We start from the raw sequence: 25699 nt of genomic DNA on the forward strand, positions 1-25699 counted from the left end.
TGTTGAGTTTAAGGGATCTAGAGGTCATTCAACTGGAGATATCTAAAAGGCAATGAGAGAGTCACAGACCCACCCCCCCCATCCACGTTCCTAAACCATGGGATAAAAAGAATGCATTAGATTACATCTGAGATCAATCCCAGTTCCAAATAAAAATAACGGCTCCCATTTATGCAACACTGAAAGGTTTGCAAAGCCCATTAACAAAGATTATTTCATTTAATCCCCACAAAAACCCTGGGAAGAAGCTGCTAGTATCACCATCTTAAAGTAGAGGTAGATAAAGTACAGAAGTTAATTGATTTACACAGGGTCACACAACTAATAAGTGTCTAAGGTTGCATTGGAATTCAAGTATTTCTTATTCCAAGCCTAATGGTCTATCTACTCTGCCACCTCACAGGCTCTAGCCCTCTGGAGCCTTTTCTAATTAACATCACCCAGTTCCATTTGCTCCACACCCCTTCAATATATCTAAAACCAAGTTCTACTGCATTCACATGCCTGTGTTTGATGTTATTTTGTAAACTTTCCTATCATTTTCACATCAGTATGTCCTGTCTTTGGGGATTTATCATAAACCCTACTCCAACCAGGGAACTGACAACACAGTTGACCAGTGGGTTTAGGAAAGAGAGATGGATGGGTTACACAAAACACTCAAGAGACAAACTTGCAGAATTTCAATGCAATTTATTGCAGACAACACAAGAAAATGGAGAGAGTTTGAGACCTCCTGCAGGAAAGTCAACCAACCAGCTTACACCTTATATAAAATAAAACAAAACAAAAAAGTAAAACCAACACAGAATTTGTTGCTGTAGTATGGAGACACACTCCCCAAAAGTGCTAGATTGAAAGGTCTCTCCTTCTGCTTGGCTTGGGGAAAAGCTTTTGAAATGTAGAGAGGGCAGTGATGTTGGGTGGATTTTTCAGGCTACAGCCTCATGACTGACCAAGGGAAGTGTTCTTTCATACCCAGAACTGTCTTCACCATTCAAGACACAGGAAGAGGGCAAGCTAGGTGATGAAGACCAGGATAGAGAATAGCCAGCAGAAGGGAAGGTGAGGGAGAACATGGCTCTAAAAGGCCAGGATCAACAGTGGCTCTCCCCATGCACCCACAGAGATGAGCTTTGGTCAAAGTCATGGGGGTGAGGTGCCATTGGTTGGATAACTCACAAAAACCTCTAGGAAGCAAGGTGAGAGAAAGGACTTTAAAGGGGTCTAGGAAGAGAAGATGAACTTCTGGAGCCCATCACTTTATTTTCCTCAAGAAAAGTTGGAGTTTGGGACTTCAAGAATTGATTGACAATGAACTGAGACATGGTGATGTTTGGACGATCTAAAGAGGGATGGCTAGCAGGGGAGGGAGCTCCAACTTTTTAATTGACTACTGTAGAATAGCTGCTAGAGGTAAACTTCACACTAGAGCTGCCACTGGAGCTCTTGACACCGCCAGAGCCACCACCAGAGCTGCTGCCTCCTCCTCCTCCTGAACTGGAGCCGCGGCCCCCTGAGGAACCATAGCTGCCTCCGCCAGAGCCAGAGCTTTTGCCTCCTCCAGAGCCAGAGCCCCGGCCTCCTGAGGAACCGTAGCTGCCTCCTGCAGAGCCAGAGCCCCGGCCTCCTGAGGAACCGTAGCTGCCTCCTCCAGAGCCATAGCTGCCACCTCCACCACTGGAGCCATATCTGCCTCCTCCAGAGCTGGAGCCGTAGCCGCCGCCGCCGCCGCCGCCGCCTCCAGAACCGTAGCTACCGCCACCTCCATACCTTCCTCCTCCACCACCAGACACAGACACGTGGCTCGTGCTCACAGCTGTGGAAGGAATTTCTGCTGTTATATGGGGCACCGCCTGTCACTCCACAAAGTCCGCCCCATCCCAAGAACTCTTTCTAGAACCCAAAGAATGGTTCTGGATACTTACACACGCTCACGTTGGGAACACACTCCCCAGACACCCTAAAAGGAAGACAGAAGCACAGTTCCATGACTCCCCTCAACCAACCCACTCTCCATCCCATACTGGCCGATACGGATCGTGCCTGGAAGCTGCTCCCTTCCCCCTCACCCAACTTCATCTCTCCCACCCGCCCTTCCAAAGCCTGCAGCAATTCCCAGAAGTCAGTAGAAAGGCTCAAATTTCCGGTAGCCCTTGGCACCAGAAGTTCTTCTTCCAATAAGCCTGTGAAATTATTCAGTAATGCTTAAGACCACTGGATTTGTGGCATACTACAAAGAGGGCAGAGGAGAGACACAGGTTGGAGTCAAAGAACATCACTTCCAATACTATTTCTGCCACTTCCTGCCTGTGTGACTTCAGCTCATTCACCTAACCAACCACTCTGACCCTCAATCTCCTTGTCTATGAAATGAGAGGATTGAATTCAGTGGCCTCCAAGGTCTCTTTCATCTCAAAAACCCGGATACACATACTTGCTCTGCAGCTGAATAGCTATGGGAGCTTAGGGAAGACACTTAATGCTTTAATGCCCCAGGGTCCTCATCTACAAAACAAGAAGGTGACACTTAGGGAGCCCTGAGGTTCCTTTCATCTCTAGATCCTGGGCTTCTCTTACCAGGACTTCAGAAGGATTCCTGTCCTTCTCTCTAGGACTAGGCTAAAGGAGTGCTCATTCCTCTTCATTCACCTCAGGGAGCTTGTGCCACCAGGAAGTTCCCCTGCCTCACCCTGAGTGTGGGTCACCAGAGTCTGCAGTGCTCATCCCTCACCTGCTCTCCTCTCCCTCCAGCAACTTCCTATAGGTGGCAATCTCAGCATCCAAGGTCAGCTTGACATTATAGAGCTCCTGGTAGTCTCTCAGCAGCCGGGTCATGTCCTCCTTGGCCTTCTGCAGTGCATCCTCCAGGTCTGCGAGTTTGCCCTGGGCATCTTTCAGGGCATTCTCCCCACGCTGCTCTGCATCAGCAATGCTTTGCTGGAGATGGGCAATCTACAGGAGCACACAGAAAACCATACAGGGGGATCAGGTCCTCTGCCTCCCACTCACAAACACCACCAGCCACTACTAAGCTCAGACCCCCTCCTTGGAATCCTCCACCCAAAACTGTGCTTCCACCCAAACTCCTTCAGTCAAGGGCATGGGACCCTCTCATAATAGACTAACAATGACAGTAACAATACTCATAGCAATAACTACCACTTAGGCAACACTTATGCAAGTTTGCAAAGCCTCTAAGGTGAACCTTGCAACAAACTTACAAGATGGCTACTATGATTCTCCTCATTGGACAAATGAGGCTGGGAAAAGTAAAAATGATTTGCCCAGGGTCACAAAGCTAGTAAGGATTCAACACAGGTTTCAAACACAAGTCACTCCATCCATCCATTGCCTAGGAGGGTTTAAAACAAAACACCTTGGGCTAAGGTCATTTTGCCCATGCTCCAGCCTCCAGATAGGACCTAGAATCTTCAAGTATGGAATAGAACCTTACAGACATCTAATACAACCTCAAAACATCTGTCACAGGTGGCCCCATGACCTCTGCTCAAGCACTTTCAGTAACTCACAAGAGGGTGAATTCATCTATCAACTGCCCATCTTGAGCACTTGTAATTGTTAAACATTCTTTGGTCTTTATATCCTCATCACAAGATTCTCTCAAGGAAGCCCTAGTCCCTACTGGAAGTATGGCCCAGGTGAGGATTCCCACCAGTCCAGAATCCCTAAGTTGGCAGGGACCTTTCAAGTCATTGACTACAAACTACACTCATTTTCACAACAGAAAAAGCCTCATCCAATTAATTACCCCATGATAGCCCAAAGGAAGAAGGTGAAAGAAACCAGTACCTGCTTCTTCACTGAATCAATTTCAGATTTGAGTCTCTGAATCATTCGGTTCATCTCAGAAATCTCCGTTTTTGTGTTTTTCAGTTGATCTCCATGTTTCCCAGCAGTGATCTGGAGCTCTTCATACTGAAGACAGGAGAGCAAACAAAGGACACATGAGTGCATCGTGACACACAGGGAACCATGGGAACAAAGTTCCAGGAAGCCAGAGTCCTGTTGGGGAGACTCTCCAGCCACTCACTTTGTGCTGGTACATGGACTCAGCCTCAGCCTTGCTCCTCTGGGCAACCTCATCATAGTGTCCCTTGATCTCATCAATGATGCTACTCAGATCCAGGCTCCTGTTGTTGTCCATGGAGAGGGTGACATTGGTGTTGCTGATTTGAGTCTGCATCTGGGATAGTTCCTACAAGATACAACATTGTTGTGACTTGTGTGCTTTCCAGAGACAAAACTTGAATGGACACCAGGATACAAGTGAATTTTCCCAGAGTTTGTGTGATGCAAAGAAGAGGCAGGGGCATGTGGGTAATCATGAGCCAACTCACTGTGTCAAACATGAACTTGTAGAAGTTGATTTCATCTGTCAAAAGATCCACCTTGCCTTGAAGGTCAACCTTGCCCATATATGCATTGTCTACATCCTGTTGAGTTAAAGTAGAAATACAAGGAATGATTACCCATTCAAAGGAAGATGATCCAACCTTCCTTGCATGGAACAGCCTCTGGCTTGAAAGGAGTCTACATTTTTCAAGATAATGGGGATGATTCCTGAACTGCCCTTTGGTATCTTGGGAATTTCCCTCACTTGCAAAGGAGAAATCTACTGGCTCTGCTTAGCAGAAATACTGAAGGAAAAAAATTTACTACAGGAAAGGCACCTTTTAGATGTGGGCTCAAGAGAGCTAGATAAGTATGATATACTAAATAGGAGACACTAAGATTTCTCTTCAACTTCTCCAAAAATTTGATTCTTCTTCCTTCTTTTGGGGATAGTATAGTTAACCAGAACTTATTTTCCTGAATAAAAATATAAGCTTTGATCTTTCAACTTTACTCACTTTCTTGATGGTCACAAATTCATTTTCTGCATCTGTACGTTTGTTGATTTCATCTTCATATCTGTTGGAGGGAAAAAGACGGATGCATGGAAAGGTTTAGGAAAGGATGAGCCCTAGCACTGAAACTTTCAAGACTGAAGGTAATGATAGAATATCATTGGCTCCCTCAGTTCCATGTAAAATCCTATCAACCTGGCAATGTCATCTTATCTATGCTCTGCTTCTGGTCAACACAAATGTTCAACTTTACCTTTCTATGAGAATTTGAGTGTTTCTAAAAAAAAAAGAGTTAGTTGAATTGCCTCTAAAAAGGAAAGTAGGAAAAAAAGGAAGGAAAGGAGAAAAGAAGGAAGGAAGGAAGGAAGGAAGGAAGGAAGGAAGGAAGGAAGGAAGGAAGGAAGGAAGGAAGGAAGGAAGGAAGGAAGGAAGGAAAGAAAGAAAGAAGGAAGGGAGGGAGGAAGGGAGGGAGGAGGAGGGAGAAGGAGAAGGGAGGAGAGGAGAGCAGAGGAAGGCAAAAAGAAAAAAGGAACAAAGGAGGCAGGGAAGAAGGGAAGAAGAGAACAAGCATTTTATGAGCATCTGTTGTGTCCCAGGAAGGGCAGGTGGGTAGCACAAGGTATAGAGTGCCAGGCCCAGAGTCAGTAAGACCTAAGTTCAAATCCAGCTTCAGATACTAATTAGCTGTGTAACCCTGGACAAGTGACTTAACCCTATTTGTCTCAGTTCTTTCATGTGTCAAATAAGCTGGAGAAGGAAATGGCAAACACCTCAACTATATTTGTCAAGAAAATCCTAAATAGGGTCACAAAGAGTAAGACATAACTGAAACAACTAAACAACACTGTCAATATGGTTGATTAACAGGCAACTACGCTAAGTGTTTCACCAACATTAGGTCCTTTGATCCTCAAAACAACACTGGGAGCTAGGTGCTACAATTATTCCCATTTTATAAATGAGAAAACTGAAATTAAATTGATTAGATTAGATATGTTCAATAGATTGAATAACTTGTCCAGGATCAAACAGTTAATGTATGTCTGAGACCTCATTTGAACTCAGGTTTTCCTGACTCTTAGCCCAGTGCTCTGTCTCCTGGACCACAAAGCTTCCTCTGAGGAGGGGAGAAATCCCCTCCACTTGGGTCTCTCTGTTCCCTGATACTCTTTAGAATACCCTCTGGATACTCTCTGGGAAGCCTTTCCTGCACTGTTGGCTTGCTTGTTCAAGACTGAGGGGCACATAGAAAGGGCAGTTGGGTACGTACTTTCCTTTGAAGTCCTCCACCATGTCTTGCATATTTTTCAATTCTGATTCCATCCGTGAACGTTCACTTTTCAGTTGATCCAGCTTTGCCCTAAGTGCACTCACATAGGACTCAAACAGGGGCTCCAGGTTGTTGCTCCGAGTTGAAGTGTCCACCTGCTGCAGCAGCTCCCATTTGGTCTGCAACACCTGGTTCTGCTGCTCCAGGAACCGCACCTGAAAACACCAAGGCCCCCACAGCCTTTATCCAACTAGGATCTGCTAGTGCCCAAGTCAAATAAATCCCAGAGGAAGACCCAGGAACCAGACAGGGACCCATGGTTCTTCCCTCAGTCTCAAACCATGGCAAGCAAAGGAAGAGCAAGATGGATGAGCTACTATAACAGGTCATCAGATTTGCTGCTGAAACCTTCCATTGGCATCTTCCTCATTGCAATGGGAGTTCCTTTGAAAGCAAGGCCTGTCATCCTTTTCTATTTGTATCCCCAGCCTTTTGCGTGCAGTAAATGCTTAACAAATGCTTTGTCCCATCCTTCCCTCATTCTTTCATTCATAGCCATAACCAGCCACCAAATCATAGTTCCATACAGATGAGCTACACAGTCCCTGACACTTGTGATTCCAATTAATTTAAATGAGAAATTCAAAAGAAAGCAATCCCACCACCACCACCAAAAATTAAATCCTGAACCATAGAGAACATACAAAATCAATTTGATTTGGCTGGAATGATGGTTCTCATTTCAATAGCACTTTAAAGTTAAACTAAGTGATAGCATTTTTTTTAATTGCCAGATGGACCTTCAGTATGATTATGGACAAAGCAATAATATCTCTGTGCCTCAATTTCCTCTTCTCTAACGTGGAAATAGAAACATCTGGGGGCAGCTAGGTGACGCAGTGGATAAAGCACTGGCCCTGGATTAAGGTGGACCTGAGTTCAAATCCGACCTCAGACACTTCGCCCTGGCCAAGTCACTTAACCCCCATTGCCCTGCCCTCCTCCCAAAAAAAAAGAAAAGAAAAGAAAAGAAAGAAATAGAAACATCTGCAGTTGCTACCTCTTAGGGGTACTTGGTGGCTCAAATGAGATAACTTATGGAAAACACTAGCCAAAAATTTTAAAGAGGTGTGTCAATACCATCTAGCATTGTTATTCTCTATCATGGTGGGGTTTGCCTGAATGCCTTTCAAAACAAGTTTGCTTTTCCTAAGGACACCCCTCAAGGCTTAGTAGAAGCCCCAAACCAGGGAAACATTGCTGGAAGACACTAAGCTAGGATACTTGCAATCAGCAATGGACAGTTGGGAGTTGATTGTATTAATGATGAAGCTAAGAATCAAAGAAGATAGTATGGTTATTTCCATGGCTGACAAACTGGAAAAAGTCTATAACTCCAGCCTGATGGAGCCAATCAACTCCCTAGAGTGCAGCTTGACCTGCTTAGGTTAGCTTAGAGATGTTCACAGGACACTGAAAATACTATTTCTACATACTGGGTTATTGACAAGAAAGAACTTCAGCCCTCTTAATAAAAATAAGAATAATGGTAATCATGATCTAGCTGTGTGACCCTGGGCAAGTCACTTAACCCTCATTGCCCTGCAAAAAAAATTTTTTAATAGTAATCATGATAATGGCAAATAAGGATAAGCATATTACAAATATGATTTCATCTGACCCTTAAAATAACCCTGAAAGAGAGGTCCTGTTTTAGCCCCATTTTAGAGATGAATGAAGTTAGGCAAACAGGTTAAGTGATTGCCCAAAATCACATAGCTAGGAAGTGTCTGAGGCATGAGCCAGGATCCAGGCTGGCCCTGAGACTATTGTCCTGGAGAACCTTCTCAAAGTTTTCCTTTGTACCTTTCAGAAGGCTTAACCTTCCCCTTTTCCATCATTTTAAACTCCTACATAATCCTTCAACTCCAGCCTCATATTCAATATCATAATAATTGCAAAAAACTCTATCAAAGGCTTTCAGTGTCCTTTCTGAATAATGGCATCCTCCCCACATTCTACAGATGAAGAAACCGAGTCCCAAACAGATTAAGGAGGTTGACCATGATCATCCATCTGGTAAGTGCTAGAGCAGAAACCCAAAATGATATCTCACAGACTCAGATCTATTGGTTCTCTCTCTCTCTCTCTCTCTCTCTCTCTCTCTCTCTCTCTCTCTCTCTCTCTCTCTCTCTCTCTCACACACACACACACACACACACACACACACACACACACACATACACATAGTCTGCTCTACCCCTAAGAAGAAAGACACAAAATGGCTTAAGAACTCAGGGGAGAAACATGGAGTTCAGCATCAAAATGTTGGCCTTGTATTTCTTCTTTCTTTTTTTCTTTCTTTTTTTTGTGAGGCAATTGGGGTTAAGTGACTTGCCCAGGGTCACACAGCTAGTAAGTGTCAAGTGTCTGAGGCCAGATTTGAACTCAAGTCCTCCTGAATCCAGGACTGGTGCTCTATCCACTGCGCCACCTAGCTGCCCCCTGGCCTTTTATTAATAGCACTGCCTCTCCACCCCCAGTTACTTCAATGGACCCAAAGCCAGGGATGCTCTACTCTGCCTCCTTAGTTCATGTAGGCACTAGCATCAGTCACTAGCCTCCATCCTCCAAACACAATAGCTTGGCCCAAAGTCACCCTGTGGGTCATCCAGGCATGAAATCCTGGAGTTAGAGAGTAGAACTCACATGACTCAAACCCAGCTCCCCACCACCACCACTCCTTTATCTCCTCTATTCAAATAAGCCTGAATGCAGGCACCACCTCTAGCAGCAACCACAAGCACTCACTTTGTCAATGAAGGTGGCAAATTTGTTGTTGAGGTCCTTGATCTGTTCCCTCTCTCTGGTCTTCACTTTTTGGATCTCAGGGTCAATCTCCACATTGAGTGGCTGCAGGAGACCCTGGTTGATGGTCACCTCCTGGATGCCTCCAGGGGGACAGACAGGCCCAAAGCCTCCTCCCCCAAAACCACCACCCCCCGGACCTCCAAAGCCCCCACCTAAGCCACCACCGCCAAAGCCACCACCACCAAAGCCGCCGCCACCACCAAAACCACGGCCGCCATAGCTGCCACCACCAAAACCACCCCCACCATAGCCGCCACCACCAAATCCACCCCCACCATAGCTGCTGCCACCACCAAAGCCACCTCTTCCATAACTTCCACCAGCCACACTCTGACAGATGCTCTTAGAGCCACCCAAGTTAACCAGACTTTGGCTGCCAAAACCACCCCCACCAGCTCTATAGCTTCCACCTGAAAATCTACCCCCACCTCCTCCACTCCTGCGGATGGTGGAGCTGCTGGTCACCCTGCGGCTGCAGGACACCCCAGCAGAGCCGGAGCTGAAGCCACCACCACCACCACCACCACACCGATAGCCAGAACGGGAACTAAATTGTCGGCTCATGTTGAACCAAGGAGGGGACAGGCAGCAAAAGGCAAGAGAGAGGAAGGAGCTGAGCACTCCTTTACTTGCAGCACAGTGGCTTCCTCCTTATATAGAGACTGGAGGAACTGGGTTTGGTCCCATGGAGTCAGGGGAGATTTAGAGCAACCTGAAGGGTTTGGTTTGCCTTGCAGCCATGCAAGATCTTTACGAGCCCCAACAATACAATAAACACTACACACCTAGCTCCCAGGATGGGCCCTGGAAACTGCTGCTCCTGCAAAATCCATTCAACTGGCAATTACTTTATCAAAGAGATCTCTCCTCATCACACTCAGTGGATGCTAGGGAAGCAGGACTCCAAATACACTTTCCTGGTACCTCTGCTTGGTCTCTCATCAACTTCTCTTGAAGTTATGCAAACTCCCTTGCAGAGCTGTGCCTTGCACTCCACTGGAAGGCTGCCTACCTACAGCTCCATGCACCAGCCCCTGGATTGCAGAAGGACATCCTGATGCTCCTCACCCTTTCAAACTTACCTTCCTGACTCCCAGCTCTCTTTAGGCCCCCAGTTCACCAGATCCATCAAATTACCCTTCTTTCATCCCCACAGGTTTTCACATCCCAGCCCCTCTAGGAAGATCTCTCTAATCAAAACAGGGAGTCCTTCATGCTGAGGTGATGCTTTCTTGACAATAACTCTTCACGGACACTTCCGGGAAGGAAGCTCAGAGAGATCCAGTCCTATTTCCCCTGGCCACATGGCCAACTAAGAATGGTCAGTGCTAGCAGTCAACCTCATGTCTGTCTTCAACACCCTGTCCACAGTCCCAGGCTGCTTCCCAGCTTGATCAGAGGATATGTGAGACAACTAGGTGACAGAGGAGACAGACTTAAAGTCCACAAGACCTGCATTCTCATCCAGACAGTTGTGGGACAGCTCACCCAACCCTTTTCATGTCCTCAGTTTCCTCATCTGTAAATGGGAACAAGAAGAGGCACCTACCTCTCTGTGTTAGTGTGGGGATCTGATGAGATAACATATAGGAAGTGCTCTGGGAACCTTAAAGCATTATATGAGTGCTAGTTATTATTATGTGAGGGCTTCCTTTAATTCTCCCCTACCTTGGGCATAACGGTCATCTCAGCTACACAGTAAACTGCCTTCTCCAAAGTCACTCTTCCTCTTGGCCCATCCATGACACGAATAGACTCATGCTTTGCTTTCTGCTTTTTCTTCTGTGATCTCTGTTCATTTATCCGTGTCAGCATGCCTTTGTCCTAAGTTCCTAGATGGTAGAGAACATCTTGGTGGGCTTTACAGAGGAAAATGGCATTCAAAAACAAACCTTCCCACACATCCAGAAGACTTGAACTCCTCCCCTCCCCACCTCACCCTGCCAAGTTCAAGTCCCACTTGCTAGACATAGATCCTTCATCAGTTTCCTTTTCTATACAATGGGGACAGAAAATCTTTTATTCCCTTTCCCCATAAGGCTGGTGAAAGGACCCATTGAAATCAGGCACCTAATGGGCTCTGTCAACTTCCAAGGGCTATAGAAAGGTCAGCTATTGTTAGCTTTCAGGAGTACTAGCACAGCCCACTCTCCCCACCCACCCCACCCACCCCACCCCCAGGAGATGCCTGCTTTCTGAGGTTGAGAACCTGCCCCCAAGAGGAGGGTAACTGCATGGATGCATGGCTCAGTGAAGCCAGAGCAGTCACGACCATAAGGACTAATGCACATGCCCCCAGCCTCAGCACAGTTGGATAAGGGGAGTTGGGGTGTGGCTGGCCTAAGAGAAACCAAGCATCTCTTCCCTGGGCTCAAACAAGTCTTGCTTCTGCTACATCTTGGCTATCATCATTACCTCAAGGCTCTAAGCAACACCCTGAGACTAGAATGTGCAGAGAATGTGCCAACCTGCATTGATGGAAGAACTCCCTGTACCAATGAGATTGCAGGCCACGGACCTACTATATACCTTCTTTCTCTAACAAAATCATTTTCTGATAGGTTTTCACTGGGCTTCATCAATAAGGAGCCCTGAATTTCCTTCTAGAAAGACTTTTTCCACTGAAGAGATCATTGCAAAGGGCTCTAGAGTACAGAAACAATATGTCCTATAAATATCATAGGAGGAAGACAGCTTCAGTATGTCAACCAGAACATGTTCTTAGTATATCTAGAAGGGACAGCAAGTCCTTTTGAGCCTTAATATCTTCCAAAGGCACAGGAACAGTGAAGTAAGACAGATAGATGGCCTGAGGCTGGTTTTGATCTCATTTGGTCACCTTAGTAGAGGAAATAAAAGAGATGGATTCCTTTCTGCTTAGGAAGAAATTAAGGAAAAGGGGAGGACTTCACCATTTCTCACCATTTGGATGTATGAGAAAAAGATTATGCAAACACGAAGAAAAGAGTTGGAAGAATGAACATCACACAAACTTCACTCTTTACTGAATCAACCACGAAGATCTGCACACATCCACACACAGAGTCGGATGTGAAAAGAGTAGGGATAAAAAGAACAAAGGAAAGGAGTGTCACTGAATTTTTTAAAAAATATACAGATGAGTATGTGCAGTTTAGTAACTTTAGGAGCATAATTTCAGCATGATTGTACCAAATTAGAGCTCATCCAAGAGTGCATTAATGTGCACCCTTCCACAGCCCCTCCCTTATTTATATTTTCTTTTTTAAAATCCACTTTATCAATATGGTGCATGTGAGGGAAAACCTTAGAGTTGCTTTAGTTTGCATTTCTCTAATTCTCTAATTCATTCTGATAATTTCTTAAAATAATGCAATGTTTAACTTGTATCCTCTTCCTTGAGAACTGCCTGTTCATGTAATTTTATCATTTTTCCCTTGGTAAATGGCTCTTATTCATCAAAATTTACATCAGTTCTTTAAATATTTTTAAAATAAGACGTTTATCAGTGAAAAGTGCTGAAAAATTTTTTCTCTAGTTATCTGTTTCTCATTTTTGCTGCATTTTATTCACTTATGCAATTTTTTTCAATTTACATAATCACAATTGTCCATTTCATCTCCTGAGACTCACTCTATCCCTTTTTTGGTCAAAAGCTCTCCCTATATTCGTAGATCAGAAAAGCAACCTTTTTACTTTGCCCCCTAATTTGTTTATGATGGGTCCTTTTATATGTAGGTTATGTTTTCATTTAAATCTTATCTTGGTATGTGGTATGAGATGTTGGTATAATACTAGTTATATCCAAAATGCTTTGCAGTTTGCCCAGAAGTTTCTTTGTAAAATCATGCACCTTTATCCCAGTAGCTGAGGGTGAATTCTACAAAAAATTACTAAACTGTGAATAGCCTTTGATCCATCAATACCACTATACTCCAAAGAGATCAAAGAAGTAAAGAGGTATGTGGCTGTAGGTGGGTGAGTATGTGTGTACGTATATATACATACATGTGTATGTGTATGTGTGTATATGTACACATGCACACATATATGTATACACACATTCAAATCTCTCTTTTGTGGTAAGGAATTACAAATGAGGATACTCATTAAGGAAAATGACTGAATATATTATCATTTGTGAATGTAAAGGATGGTGTAAAGAAATATTGTTGTACTATTAGAAACAACAAAAGGAACAGTTTCACAGAACCATAGGGAAACCTATATAAATTGATGCAGAGTGAAATGAGCAGAACGAGGAAAAGGATTTCTACTCAGCTCTGGTCTTTGCATTAGGGGTACTTAAAAAGTCCTTCGTTCTATTTTTTTTTAATTCTATCCCCTCATTCCCCAATACTATATTCAGTATTTTGGTCTAAGTTTTCTGTGCTTTTAATCCTTTGGCTTTTGCCTTTTGAAATATATGGGGAAAGAAATGACAAACTGGCAAATTTTACTTATGGAAATAAAACTGTAAAAATGAATAACTTTGAAGGACTTAACAATGCTGATCAATCCAATGATCAACCCTAAGGATGAATGATGAAGAATGTTCTTATAGACAGGTCCTGGACATATATAGAACAAGACACCTTTTTTTTTGGAAATGGCCAATGTTGGAATTTCTTTGACTGAATGTTTCCTATGAGAGCTTTGGTTTTTCCTTCTTTTCAGTTCAGGGAGTGATTGGTGCCATGAGGTAGAGAGAAAATAAATGCTTGTTAACTTTTTTCAAATTTGCAAAACAGAATTTCTGTTAGTTTTGTGCAATATGACTCTCACATCTAAACCCCAGGCATGGCATTCTGCAGTGAAAAAGAGAGACTACTGTGAATTCAAAGGAAAACTAGACCTGATAATTGGCAGTAAAGAGTCAAGCTCCTCTCTTTGTGGTGGCAGAGAATGGGAAATCGAGGGAATGCCCATCAATTGGGGAATGGCTGAACAAGTTGTGGTATTTGTATGTAATAGAATACTATTGTGCTGTAAGAAATGATGATCAGGCAGATCTCGGAAAAACCTGGAAAGACATAAGTGGACTGATGCTGAGTGAAGTGAGCAGAACCAGGAGAACATTGTACACGGTAACAGCACCATTGTGTGATGATGCTCTTCTTAGCAATACATTGATCCAAGACAATTGCAAAGAACTCATGATGCAAAATGTTCTCCACATCCAGAAAAAAGAACTGTGGGTTAAGATGAATAACTTTTGTTATTGTCTTTGTTCTTTTCCTTATAAGGTTTCTCCTTTTTGTTCTGATTCATCTTTCCCAACATGATGGATGCAGAAATGTGTTTCATGTGATTGTACATATATCACCTATATCAGATTGCTTTCTGTCTTGGAGACGGGGGAGAAAAGGGAGGGAGGGAGAAAAAAATGGAACTAAAAATCTTATGAAAACAAATGTTGAAAACTATCTTTATATGTAACTGGAAAATAATAAAATACTTTAATGATTAAAAAAGAGTCAAGCTGCACAGAGGACCAGACCCTGGGAGCCCAGATGAGAAATCCACCCATCAAGTATGCTGCACCCAGGGGGGAACCATGAAAGGACTCCACAAGGAAAAGAAAGGAAAGAAAGAACATCGTTGTTGTTGCTCAGTTGCTTCTGTCCCGTCTGACTCCTTGAGACCCCATTTAGGGGTCTTGACAAAGATACTAGGGTGGTTTGCCATTTCCTTCTCCAGCTCATTTGACAGATGAAGAAATTGAGGCAAGCAGGGTTAAGTGACTTGTCCAGGGTCACATAGCTATTAAGAGTCTGAGGTCAGATTTGAACTCAGGTTCCTGACTCTAGGCCCACTGCTCTATTCACTGAACCACCTAGATGCCCTAGAGAACTCTGAAGCCCTGTAATATTACAAGCAAGAGTTACCTTAGCCATATACACACATATGTATTGAGTATATTATATATATATACACACACATATAAATACACATATAGCATATAGCCATACATATAGCTATACCTATATAGTATATATACACATACACATACATACATAAATATGTAAAATACAAAGGATGACAAAGGAAGCCTCTGTCCTCATGGAGCTCACAATCTAAAGGGGAAAACAACATGCAAATAACTATAGGAAAACAGGATCAATGGGAAATAATCACTGGAGGGAAGGCATTTGATTTAAGAAGGATTGGGAAAGGATTTCTGTAGAAGGAGGGACTTGAAGGAAGCCAGGAGCCAGAGATGACAAATGAGACTATTCCAGGCATGGGCAGAAACCAGTGAAAATGCCAAGAGTTGGCAGATGGAGGGCTGTGTGTGAGGAGCAGCCAGGGGGCTGGTGGCAGTGCATGGAAGAGTACTTGGGAGGGAGTAAGGTGTGAGAAGACTGGAAAGGGAGGACGGGACTGATTAATGAAGGGCTTTGAATGTGGAACAAGCATTTTGTATTTGCTTCCAGAAGCAAGAAAATGCCAATGGAGATTCTTGTAATATGGTCAGATCTATGTTCTAGGGAGGGTCAATTTGACAGCTGAGGGAGAGGCAGACTGGAGTGGAAAGATGTTAGAGGCACAGAGACCAACGAACAGTTGAGTGCAATAGTCCAGATGTGAGGTGATAAGGGTCTTCATTAGGATGCTTACAGTGTCAGAACAAAAGAAGTCCTAAATGAGAGCTATCATGAAGTCAGAAATGAAAGGACTTGACCACTGATTGTAAAGGGTGGGGAAATAAAGTGGACTTAAAGAAGCCCCCTTAGGTTGTGAGTCTGGGATGAATGGAATAATGGTGGTATGCTTGAAGGTAATAGGAAAGTGAGGGAGAGTGGAGGATTTGGGGGGAAAGATCATGATCAGTTTTAGACATGTTGAGTTTCAGGGGTCTAGAAATCAACCAACCAGAGATATCTACAAGGCAGTTGGAGAGTCACCCCCTTCCCCACCCACTTTCCTAATCCATGGAATAAAAGGCATGCCCTAGCTTATGTCTGAGATCAATCCTAGTTCCAAATAAAAATAAAAGCTCCCATTGATTTTATTTATTATTTTAAAGCTCCCATTTATACAGCACTAAAAGGATTGCAAAGCCCTTTAACGAAGATTATTTCATTTAATCCTCACCATAACCCTGAGAGCTAGCTGCAGTTATTATTCCTATTTTATAGTTTAGGTAACCAAGGCAGAGAGGTTAAGTGACAAACAACTAATACGTGTCTGATATTGGATTGGAACTCAGGAATTCCTGAATCCAAATCTAATGCTCTATCTACTCTGCCACCTCACAGGCTCTAGCCCTCTGGAGCCTTTTCTAATTAACATCACCCAGTTCCATTTGCTCCACACCCCTTCAATATATCTAAAACCAAGTTCTACTGCATTCACATGCCTGTGTTTGATGTTATTTTGTAAACTTTCCTATCATTTTCACATCAATATGTCCTGTCTTTGGGGATTTATCATAAACCCTACTCCAACCAGGGAACTGACAACACAGTTGACCAGTGGGTTTAGGAAAGAGAGATGGATGGGTTACACAAAACACTCAAGAGACAAACTTGCAGAATTTCAATGCAATTTATTGCAGACAACACAAGAAAATGGAGAGAGTTTGAGACCTCCTGCAGGAAAGTCAACCAACCAGCTTACACCTTATATAAAATAAAACAAAACAAAAAAGTAAAACCAACACAGAATTTGTTGCTGTAGTATGGAGACACACTCCCCAAAAGTGCTAGATTGAAAGGTCTCTCCTTCTGCTTGGCTTGGGGAAAAGCTTTTGAAATGTAGAGAGGGCAGTGATGTTGGGTGGATTTTTCAGGCTACAGCCTCATGACTGACCAAGGGAAGTGTTCTTTCATACCCAGAACTGTCTTCACCATTCAAGACACAGGAAGAGGGCAAGCTAGGTGATGAAGACCAGGATAGAGAATAGCCAGCAGAAGGGAAGGTGAGGGAGAACATGGCTCTAAAAGGCCAGGATCAACAGTGGCTCTCCCCATGCACCCACAGAGATGAGCTTTGGTCAAAGTCATGGGGGTGAGGTGCCATTGGTTGGATAACTCACAAAAACCTCTAGGAAGCAAGGTGAGAGAAAGGACTTTAAAGGGGTCTAGGAAGAGAAGATGAACTTCTGGAGCCCATCACTTTATTTTCCTCAAGAAAAGTTGGAGTTTGGGACTTCAAGAATTGATTGACAATGAACTGAGACATGGTGATGTTTGGACGATCTAAAGAGGGATGGCTAGCAGGGGAGGGAGCTCCAACTTTTTAATTGACTACTGTAGAATAGCTGCTAGAGGTAAACTTCACACTAGAGCTGCCACTGGAGCTCTTGACACCGCCAGAGCCACCACCAGAGCTGCTGCCTCCTCCTCCTCCTGAACTGGAGCCGCGGCCCCCTGAGGAACCATAGCTGCCTCCGCCAGAGCCAGAGCTTTTGCCTCCTCCAGAGCCAGAGCCCCGGCCTCCTGAGGAACCGTAGCTGCCTCCTGCAGAGCCAGAGCCCCGGCCTCCTGAGGAACCGTAGCTGCCTCCTCCAGAGCCATAGCTGCCACCTCCACCACTGGAGCCATATCTGCCTCCTCCAGAGCTGGAGCCGTAGCCGCCGCCGCCGCCGCCGCCGCCTCCAGAACCGTAGCTACCGCCACCTCCATACCTTCCTCCTCCACCACCAGACACAGACACGTGGCTCGTGCTCACAGCTGTGGAAGGAATTTCTGCTGTTATATGGGGCACCGCCTGTCACTCCACAAAGTCCGCCCCATCCCAAGAACTCTTTCTAGAACCCAAAGAATGGTTCTGGATACTTACACACGCTCACGTTGGGAACACACTCCCCAGACACCCTAAAAGGAAGACAGAAGCACAGTTCCATGACTCCCCTCAACCAACCCACTCTCCATCCCATACTGGCCGATACGGATCGTGCCTGGAAGCTGCTCCCTTCCCCCTCACCCAACTTCATCTCTCCCACCCGCCCTTCCAAAGCCTGCAGCAATTCCCAGAAGTCAGTAGAAAGGCTCAAATTTCCGGTAGCCCTTGGCACCAGAAGTTCTTCTTCCAATAAGCCTGTGAAATTATTCAGTAATGCTTAAGACCACTGGATTTGTGGCATACTACAAAGAGGGCAGAGGAGAGACACAGGTTGGAGTCAAAGAACATCACTTCCAATACTATTTCTGCCACTTCCTGCCTGTGTGACTTCAGCTCATTCACCTAACCAACCACTCTGACCCTCAATCTCCTTGTCTATGAAATGAGAGGATTGAATTCAGTGGCCTCCAAGGTCTCTTTCATCTCAAAAACCCGGATACACATACTTGCTCTGCAGCTGAATAGCTATGGGAGCTTAGGGAAGACACTTAATGCTTTAATGCCCCAGGGTCCTCATCTACAAAACAAGAAGGTGACACTTAGGGAGCCCTGAGGTTCCTTTCATCTCTAGATCCTGGGCTTCTCTTACCAGGACTTCAGAAGGATTCCTGTCCTTCTCTCTAGGACTAGGCTAAAGGAGTGCTCATTCCTCTTCATTCACCTCAGGGAGCTTGTGCCACCAGGAAGTTCCCCTGCCTCACCCTGAGTGTGGGTCACCAGAGTCTGCAGTGCTCATCCCTCACCTGCTCTCCTCTCCCTCCAGCAACTTCCTATAGGTGGCAATCTCAGCATCCAAGGTCAGCTTGACATTATAGAGCTCCTGGTAGTCTCTCAGCAGCCGGGTCATGTCCTCCTTGGCCTTCTGCAGTGCATCCTCCAGGTCTGCGAGTTTGCCCTGGGCATCTTTCAGGGCATTCTCCCCACGCTGCTCTGCATCAGCAATGCTTTGCTGGAGATGGGCAATCTACAGGAGCACACAGAAAACCATACAGGGGGATCAGGTCCTCTGCCTCCCACTCACAAACACCACCAGCCACTACTAAGCTCAGACCCCCTCCTTGGAATCCTCCACCCAAAACTGTGCTTCCACCCAAACTCCTTCAGTCAAGGGCATGGGACCCTCTCATGATAGACTAACAATGACAGTAACAATACTCATAACAATAACTACCACTTAGGCAACACTTATGCAAGTTTGCAAAGCCTCTAAGGTGAAACTTGCAACAAACTTGCAAGATGGCTACTATGATTCTCCTCATTGGACAAATGAGGCTGGGAAAAGTGAAAATGATTTGCCCAGAGTCACAAAGCTAGTAACGATTCAACACAAGTTTCAAACACAAGTCACTCTATCCATTCATTGCCTAGGAGGGTTTAAAAAAAAAACACCTTGGGCTAAGGTCATTTTGCTCATGCTCCAGCCTCCAGATAGGACCTAGAATCTTCAAGTATGGAATAGAACCTTACAGAAATCTAATACAACCTCAAAACATCTGTCACAGGTGGCCCCATGACCTCTGCTCAAGCACTTTCAGTAACTCACAAGAGGGTGAATTCATCTATCAACTGCCCATCTTGAGCACTTGTAATTGTTAAACATTCTTTGGTCTTTATATCCTCATCACAAGATTCTCTCAAGGAAGCCCTAGTCCCTACTGGAAGTATGGCCCAGGTGAGGATTCCCACCAGTCCAGAATCCCTAAGTTGGCAGGGACCTTTCAAGTCATTGACTACAAACTACACTCATTTTCACAACAGAAAAAGCCTCACCCAATTACTTACCCCATGATAGCCCAAAGGAAGAAGGTGAAAGAAACCAGTACCTGCTTCTTCACTGAATCAATTTCAGATTTGAGTCTCTGAATCATTCGGTTCATCTCAGAAATCTCCGTTTTTGTGTTTTTCAGTTGATCTCCATGTCTCCCAGCAGTGGTCTGGAGCTCTTCATACTGAAGACAGGAGAGCAAACAAAGGACACATGAGTGCATCGTGACACACAGGGAACCATGGGAAAAAAGTTCCAGGAAGCCAGAGTCCTGTTGGGGAGACTCTCCAGCCACTCACTTTGTGCTGGTACATGGACTCAGCCTCAGCCTTGCTCCTCTGGGCAACCTCATCATAGTGTCCCTTGATCTCATCAATGATGCTACTCAGGTCCAGGCTCCTGTTGTTGTCCATGGAGAGGGTGACATTGGTGTTGCTGATTTGAGTCTGCATCTGGGATAGTTCCTACAAGATACAACATTGTTGTGACTTGTGTGCTTTCCAGAGAAAAAACTTGAATGGACACCAGGATACAAGTGAATTTTCCCAGAGTTTGTGTGATGCAAAGAAGAGGCAGGGGCATGTGGGTAATCATGAGCCAACTCACTGTGTCAAACATGAATTTGTAGAAGTTGATGTCATCTGTCAAGAGATCCACCTTGCCTTGAAGGTCAACCTTGCCCATATATGCATTGTCTACATCCTGTTGAGTTAGAGTAGAAATACAAGGAATGATTACCCATTCAAAGGAAGATGACCCAACCTTCCTTGCATGGAACAGCCTCTGGCTTGAAAGGAGTCTACATTTTCCAAGATAATGGGGATGAAGAGGGGTAGGAACTTGATTCCTGAACTGCCCTTTGGTATCTTGGGAATTTCCCTCACTTGCAAAGGAGAAATCTACTGGCTCTGCTTAGCAGAAATACTGGAGGAAAAAAAAATTACTGCAGGAAGAAATACAGGGAAGGCACCTTTTAGATGTGGGCTCAAGAGAGCTAGATAAGTATGATATACTAAATAGGAGACACTAAGATTTCTCTTCAACTTCTCCAAAAATTTGATTCTTCTTCCTTCTTTTGGGGATAGTGTAGTTAACCAGAACTTATTTTCCTGGATAAAAATATAAGCTTTGATCTTTCAACTTTACTCACTTTCTTGATGGTCACAAATTCATTTTCTGCATCTGTACGTTTGTTGATTTCATCTTCATATCTGTTGGAGGGAAAAAGACGGATGCATGGAAAGGTTTAGGAAAAGATGAGCCCTAGCACTGAAACTTTCAAGACTGAAGGTAATGATAGAATATCATTGGCTCCCTCAGTTCCATGTAAAATCCTATCAACCTGGCAATGTCATCTTATCTATGCTCTGCTTCTGGTCAACACAACTGTTCAACTTTACATTTCTATGAGAATTTGAGTGTTTCTAAAAAAAAAAAAGAGTTAGTTGGATTGCCTCTGAAAAGGAAGGAAGGAAAGGAGAAAGGAATGAAGGAAGGAAGACAGGGAGGGAGGGAGGAGGAGGGAAAAGGAGAAAGGAGAAGGGGGGAGAGGAGAGCAGAGGAAGGCAAAAAGAAAAAATGAACAAAGGAGGCAGGGAAGAAGGGAAGAAGAAAACAAGCATTTTATGAGCATCTGCTGTGTCCCAGGAAGGGCAGGTGGGTAGCACAAGGTATAGAGTGCCAGGCCCAGAGTCAGTAAGACCTGAGTTCAAATCCAGCTTCAGATACTTAATAGCTGTGTAACCCTGGACAAGTGACTTAACCCTGTTTGTCTCAGTTCTTTCATCTGTCAAATGAGCTGGAGAAGGAAATGGCAAAACCCTCAAGTATCTTTGTCAAGAAAATCCCAAATAGGGTCACAAGGAGTATGACATGACTGAAACAACTGAACAACACTGTCAATATGGTTGATCAACAGGCAACTATGCTAAGTGATTCACAAACATTAGGTCCTTTGATCCTCAAAACAACACTGGGAGCTAGGTGCTATAATTATTCCCATTTTATAAATGAAAAAACTGAAATTAAATTGATTAGATTAGATAAGTTCAATGGATTGAATAACTTGTCCAGGATCACACAGTTAATGTATGTCTCAGACCACATTTGAACTCAGGTTTTCCTGACTCTCAGCCCAGTTCTGTCTCCTGGACCACAAAGCTTCCTCTGAGGAAGGGAGAAATCCCCTCCACTTGGGTCTCTCTGTTGCCTGATACTCTTTAGAATACCCTCTGGATACTCTCTGGGAAGCCTTTCCTGCACTGTTGGCTTACTTGTTCAAGACTGAGGGGGACATAGAAAGAGCAGTTGGGTACATACTTTCCTTTGAAGTCCTCCACCATGTCTTGCATATTTTTCAATTCTGATTCCATCCGTGAACGTTCACTTTTCAGTTGATCCAGCTTTGCCCTAAGTGCACTCACATAGGACTCAAACAGGGGCTCCAGGTTGTTGCTCCGAGTTGAAGTGTCCACCTGCTGCAGCAGCTCCCATTTGGTCTGCAACACCTGGTTCTGCTGCTCCAGGAACCGCACCTGAAAACACCAAGGCCCCCACAGCCTTTATCCAACTAGGATCTGCTAGTGCCCAAGTCAAATAAATCCCAGAGGAAGACCCAGGAACCAGACAGGGACCCATGGTTCTTCCCTCAGTCTCAAACCATGGCAAGCAAAGGAAGAGCAAGATGGATGAGCTACTATAACAGGTCATCAGATTTGCAGCTGAAACCTTCCACTGGCATCTTCCTCATTGCATTGGGAGTTCCTTTGAGAGTAAGGCCTGTCTTCCTTTTCTATTTGTATCCGCAGCCTTTTGCGTGCAGTAAATGCTTGTCAAATGCTTTGTGCCTTCCTTCCCTCATTCCTTCATCCATAGCCATAATCAGCCACCAAATCATAGTTCCATACAGATGAGCTACACAGTCCCTGACACTTGTGATTCCAATTAATTTAAATGAGAAATTCAAAAGAAAGCAATCCCACCACCACCACCACCAAAAATTAAATCCTGAACCATAGAGAACATGCAAAATCAATTTGATTTGGCTGGAATGATGGTTCCCATTTCCATAGCACTTTAAAGTTAAACTAAGTGCTAGCATTTTTTTTAATTGCCAGATGGACCTTCAGTATGATTATGGACAAAGCAATAATGTCTCTGTGCCTCAATTTCCTCTTCTCTAACGTGGAAATAGAAACATCTGGGGGCAGCTAGGTGGCGCAGTGGATAAAGCACTGGGCCTGGATTAAGGAGGACCTGAGTTCAAATTTGACCTCAGAGATTTGACACTTACTAGCTGTGTGATCCTGGCCAAGTCATTAACCCCCATTGCCCTGCCCAAAAAAAGAAAGAAAGAAAGAAATAGAAACATCTGCAGTTGCTACCTCTTAGGGGTAGTTGGTGGCTCAAATGAGATAACATATGGAAAACACTAGCCAAAAATTTTTAAAGAGGTGTGCCGAGACCATCTGGCATTGTTATTCTCTATCATGGTAGAGTTTGCCTGAATGCCTTTCAAAACAAGTTTGCTTTTCCTGAGGACACTCCTCAAGGCTTAGTATAAGCCCCAAAACAGGGAAACATTCCTGGAAGACACTAAGCTAGGATACTTGCAATCAGCAATGGACAGTTGGGAGTTGATTGTATTAATGATCAAGCTAAGAATCAAAAAAGATAGTATGGTTATTTCCATGGCTGACAAACTGGAAAAAGTCTATAACTCCAGCCTGATGGAGCCAATCAACTCCCTAGAGTGCAGCTTGACCTGCTGAGGTTAGCTTAGAGATGTTCACAGGACACTGAAAATATTTTTCCACATACTGGGCTATTGACAAGAAAGAACTTCAGCCCCCTTAATAAAAATAAGAATAAAGGTAATCATGATCTAGCTGTGTGACCCTGGTCAAGTCACTTAACCCTCACAGTCCTGCAAAAAAATAGTAATCATGATAATGACAAATAAGGATAAGCATATTACAAATATGAATTCATCTGACCCTTACAATAACCTTGAAAGAGAGGTCCTGTTTTAGCCCCATTTTAGAGATGAATGAACTTAGGCAAACAGGTTAAGTAATTGCCCAAAATCACATAGCTAGGAAGTGTCTGAGGCATGAGCCAGGATCCAGGCTGACCCTGAGACTACTGTCCTGGAGAATGTTCTCAAAGTTCTCCTTTGTACCTTTCAGAAGGCTTAACCTTCCCCTTCTCCATCATTTTAAACTCCTACATAATTCCTCAACTCGAGCCTCTTGTTCAATATCATAATAAGTGCAATAAACTCTCTCAAAGGTTTTCAGTGTACTTTCTGAATAATAGCATCCTCCCCTCAAAGAAAAAGTAGTGCAAGTGTTTTTATTTTCATTCTACAGATGAAGAACCTGAGTCTCAAACTGATTAAGGAGGTTGACCATGATCATCCATCTGGTAAGTGCTAGAGCAGAGACCCAAAATGATATCTCACAGACTCAGATCTATTGGTTTTCACACACACACACACACAAACACACACACACACACACACACACACAAACACACATACATATACAGGAAGTCCTCTCTCCCCATAAGAAGACACAAAATGGCTTAAGAACTCAGTGGAGAAACATGGAGATCAGCACCAAAATGTTGGCCTTTTATTTCTTCTTTCTTTCTTTTCTTTTCTTTTTTTTTTGGGGGGGGGGGTGGAGTGAGGCAATTGGGGTTAAGTGACTTGCCCAGGGTCACACAGCTAGTAAGTGTCAAGTGTCTGAGGCCGAATTTGAACTCAGGTCCTCCTGAATCCAGGGCTGGTGCTCTATCCACTGTGACACCCAGCTGCCCCCTGGCCTTTTATTAATAGCACTGCCTCTCCACCCCCAGTTACTTCAATGAACCCAAAGCCAGGGATGCTCTACTCTGCCTCCTTAGTTCATGTAGGCACTAGCATCAGTCACTAGCCTCCATCCTCCAAACACAATAGCTTGGCCCAAAGTCACCCTGTGGGTCATCCAGGCATGAAATCCTGGAGTTAGAGAGTAGAACTCACATGACTCAAACCCAGCTCCCCACCACCACCACTCCTTTATCTCCTCTATTCAAATAAGCCTGAATGCAGGCACCACCTCTAGCAGCAACCACAAGCACTCACTTTGTCAATGAAGGTGGCAAATTTGTTGTTGAGGTCCTTGATCTGTTCCCTCTCTCTGGTCTTCACTTTTTGGATCTCAGGGTCAATCTCCACATTGAGTGGCTGCAGGAGACCCTGGTTGATGGTCACCTCCTGGATGCCTCCAGGGGGACAGACAGGCCCAAAGCCTCCTCCCCCAAAACCACCACCCCCCGGACCTCCAAAGCCCCCACCTAAGCCACCACCGCCAAAGCCGCCGCCACCACCAAAACCACGGCCGCCATAGCTGCCACCACCAAAACCACCCCCACCATAGCCGCCACCACCAAATCCACCCCCACCATAGCTGCTGCCACCACCAAAGCCACCTCTTCCATAACTTCCACCAGCCACACTCTGACAGATGCTCTTAGAGCCACCCAAGTTAACCAGACTTTGGCTGCCAAAACCACCCCCACCAGCTCTATAGCTTCCACCTGAAAATCTACCCCCACCTCCTCCACTCCTGCGGATGGTGGAGCTGCTGGTCACCCTGCGGCTGCAGGACACCCCAGCAGAGCCGGAGCTGAAGCCACCACCACCACCACCACCACACCGATAGCCAGAACGGGAACTAAATTGTCGGCTCATGTTGAACCAAGGAGGGGACAGGCAGCAAAAGGCAAGAGAGAGGAAGGAGCTGAGCACTCCTTTACTTGCAGCACAGTGGCTTCCTCCTTATATAGAGACTGGAGGAACTGGGTTTGGTCCCATGGAGTCAGGGGAGATTTAGAGCAACCTGAAGGGTTTGGTTTGCCTTGCAGCCATGCAAGATCTTTACGAGCCCCAACAATACAATAAACACTACACACCTAGCTCCCAGGATGGGCCCTGGAAACTGCTGCTCCTGCAAAATCCATTCAACTGGCAATTACTTTATCAAAGAGATCTCTCCTCATCACACTCAGTGGATGCTAGGGAAGCAGGACTCCAAATACACTTTCCTG

General features: G+C 44.7%; 2 protein-coding genes across 2 annotated transcripts; both read right to left on the bottom strand.

Moving 5' to 3' along the window:
• Nucleotides 1–704: 704 nt before the first annotated feature.
• LOC122728295 (keratin, type II cytoskeletal 1-like) lies at nucleotides 705–9578 on the bottom strand. Its single transcript, XM_043966739.1, has 9 exons — nucleotides 8953–9578; nucleotides 6142–6356; nucleotides 4875–4935; nucleotides 4362–4457; nucleotides 4055–4219; nucleotides 3814–3939; nucleotides 2735–2955; nucleotides 1929–1963; nucleotides 705–1819 (listed from the first exon to the last, which is right to left on the bottom strand). The coding sequence occupies exons 1-9, from the start codon at nucleotides 9574–9576 to the stop codon at nucleotides 1386–1388; spliced, it is 1977 nt and encodes a 658-aa protein (XP_043822674.1). The 5' UTR covers nucleotides 9577–9578; the 3' UTR covers nucleotides 705–1385.
• Nucleotides 9579–16554: 6976 nt separating this feature from the next.
• LOC122729371 (keratin, type II cytoskeletal 1-like) lies at nucleotides 16555–25345 on the bottom strand. Its single transcript, XM_043968220.1, has 9 exons — nucleotides 24735–25345; nucleotides 21926–22140; nucleotides 20757–20817; nucleotides 20213–20308; nucleotides 19906–20070; nucleotides 19665–19790; nucleotides 18585–18805; nucleotides 17779–17813; nucleotides 16555–17669 (listed from the first exon to the last, which is right to left on the bottom strand). Exons 1-9 carry the CDS (start codon nucleotides 25341–25343, stop codon nucleotides 17236–17238), a joined length of 1962 nt encoding a protein of 653 aa, XP_043824155.1. The 5' UTR covers nucleotides 25344–25345; the 3' UTR covers nucleotides 16555–17235.
• Nucleotides 25346–25699: the final 354 nt, after the last annotated feature.

Source organism: Dromiciops gliroides, chromosome 5 (genome assembly GCF_019393635.1).
Source record: "Dromiciops gliroides isolate mDroGli1 chromosome 5, mDroGli1.pri, whole genome shotgun sequence".
Taxonomy (NCBI): domain Eukaryota; kingdom Metazoa; phylum Chordata; class Mammalia; order Microbiotheria; family Microbiotheriidae; genus Dromiciops; species Dromiciops gliroides.

Coding starts and splice junctions, on each gene's coding strand:
- LOC122728295 (XM_043966739.1), bottom strand. CDS start 9,576: ATGAGCCGACAATTTAGTTCCCGTTCTGGCTATCGGTGTGGTGGTGGT. Junction 6,357..8,952: donor TTGCCACCTTCATTGACAAA/GTGAGTGCTTGT, acceptor TGGTGTTTTCAG/GTGCGGTTCCTGGAGCAGCA. Junction 4,936..6,141: donor GTGGAGGACTTCAAAGGAAA/GTACGTACCCAA, acceptor TCCCTCCAACAG/ATATGAAGATGAAATCAACA.
- LOC122729371 (XM_043968220.1), bottom strand. CDS start 25,343: ATGAGCCGACAATTTAGTTCCCGTTCTGGCTATCGGTGTGGTGGTGGT. Junction 22,141..24,734: donor TTGCCACCTTCATTGACAAA/GTGAGTGCTTGT, acceptor TGGTGTTTTCAG/GTGCGGTTCCTGGAGCAGCA. Junction 18,806..19,664: donor TTGATTCAGTGAAGAAGCAG/GTACTGGTTTCT, acceptor GTGCTCCTGTAG/ATTGCCCATCTCCAGCAAAG.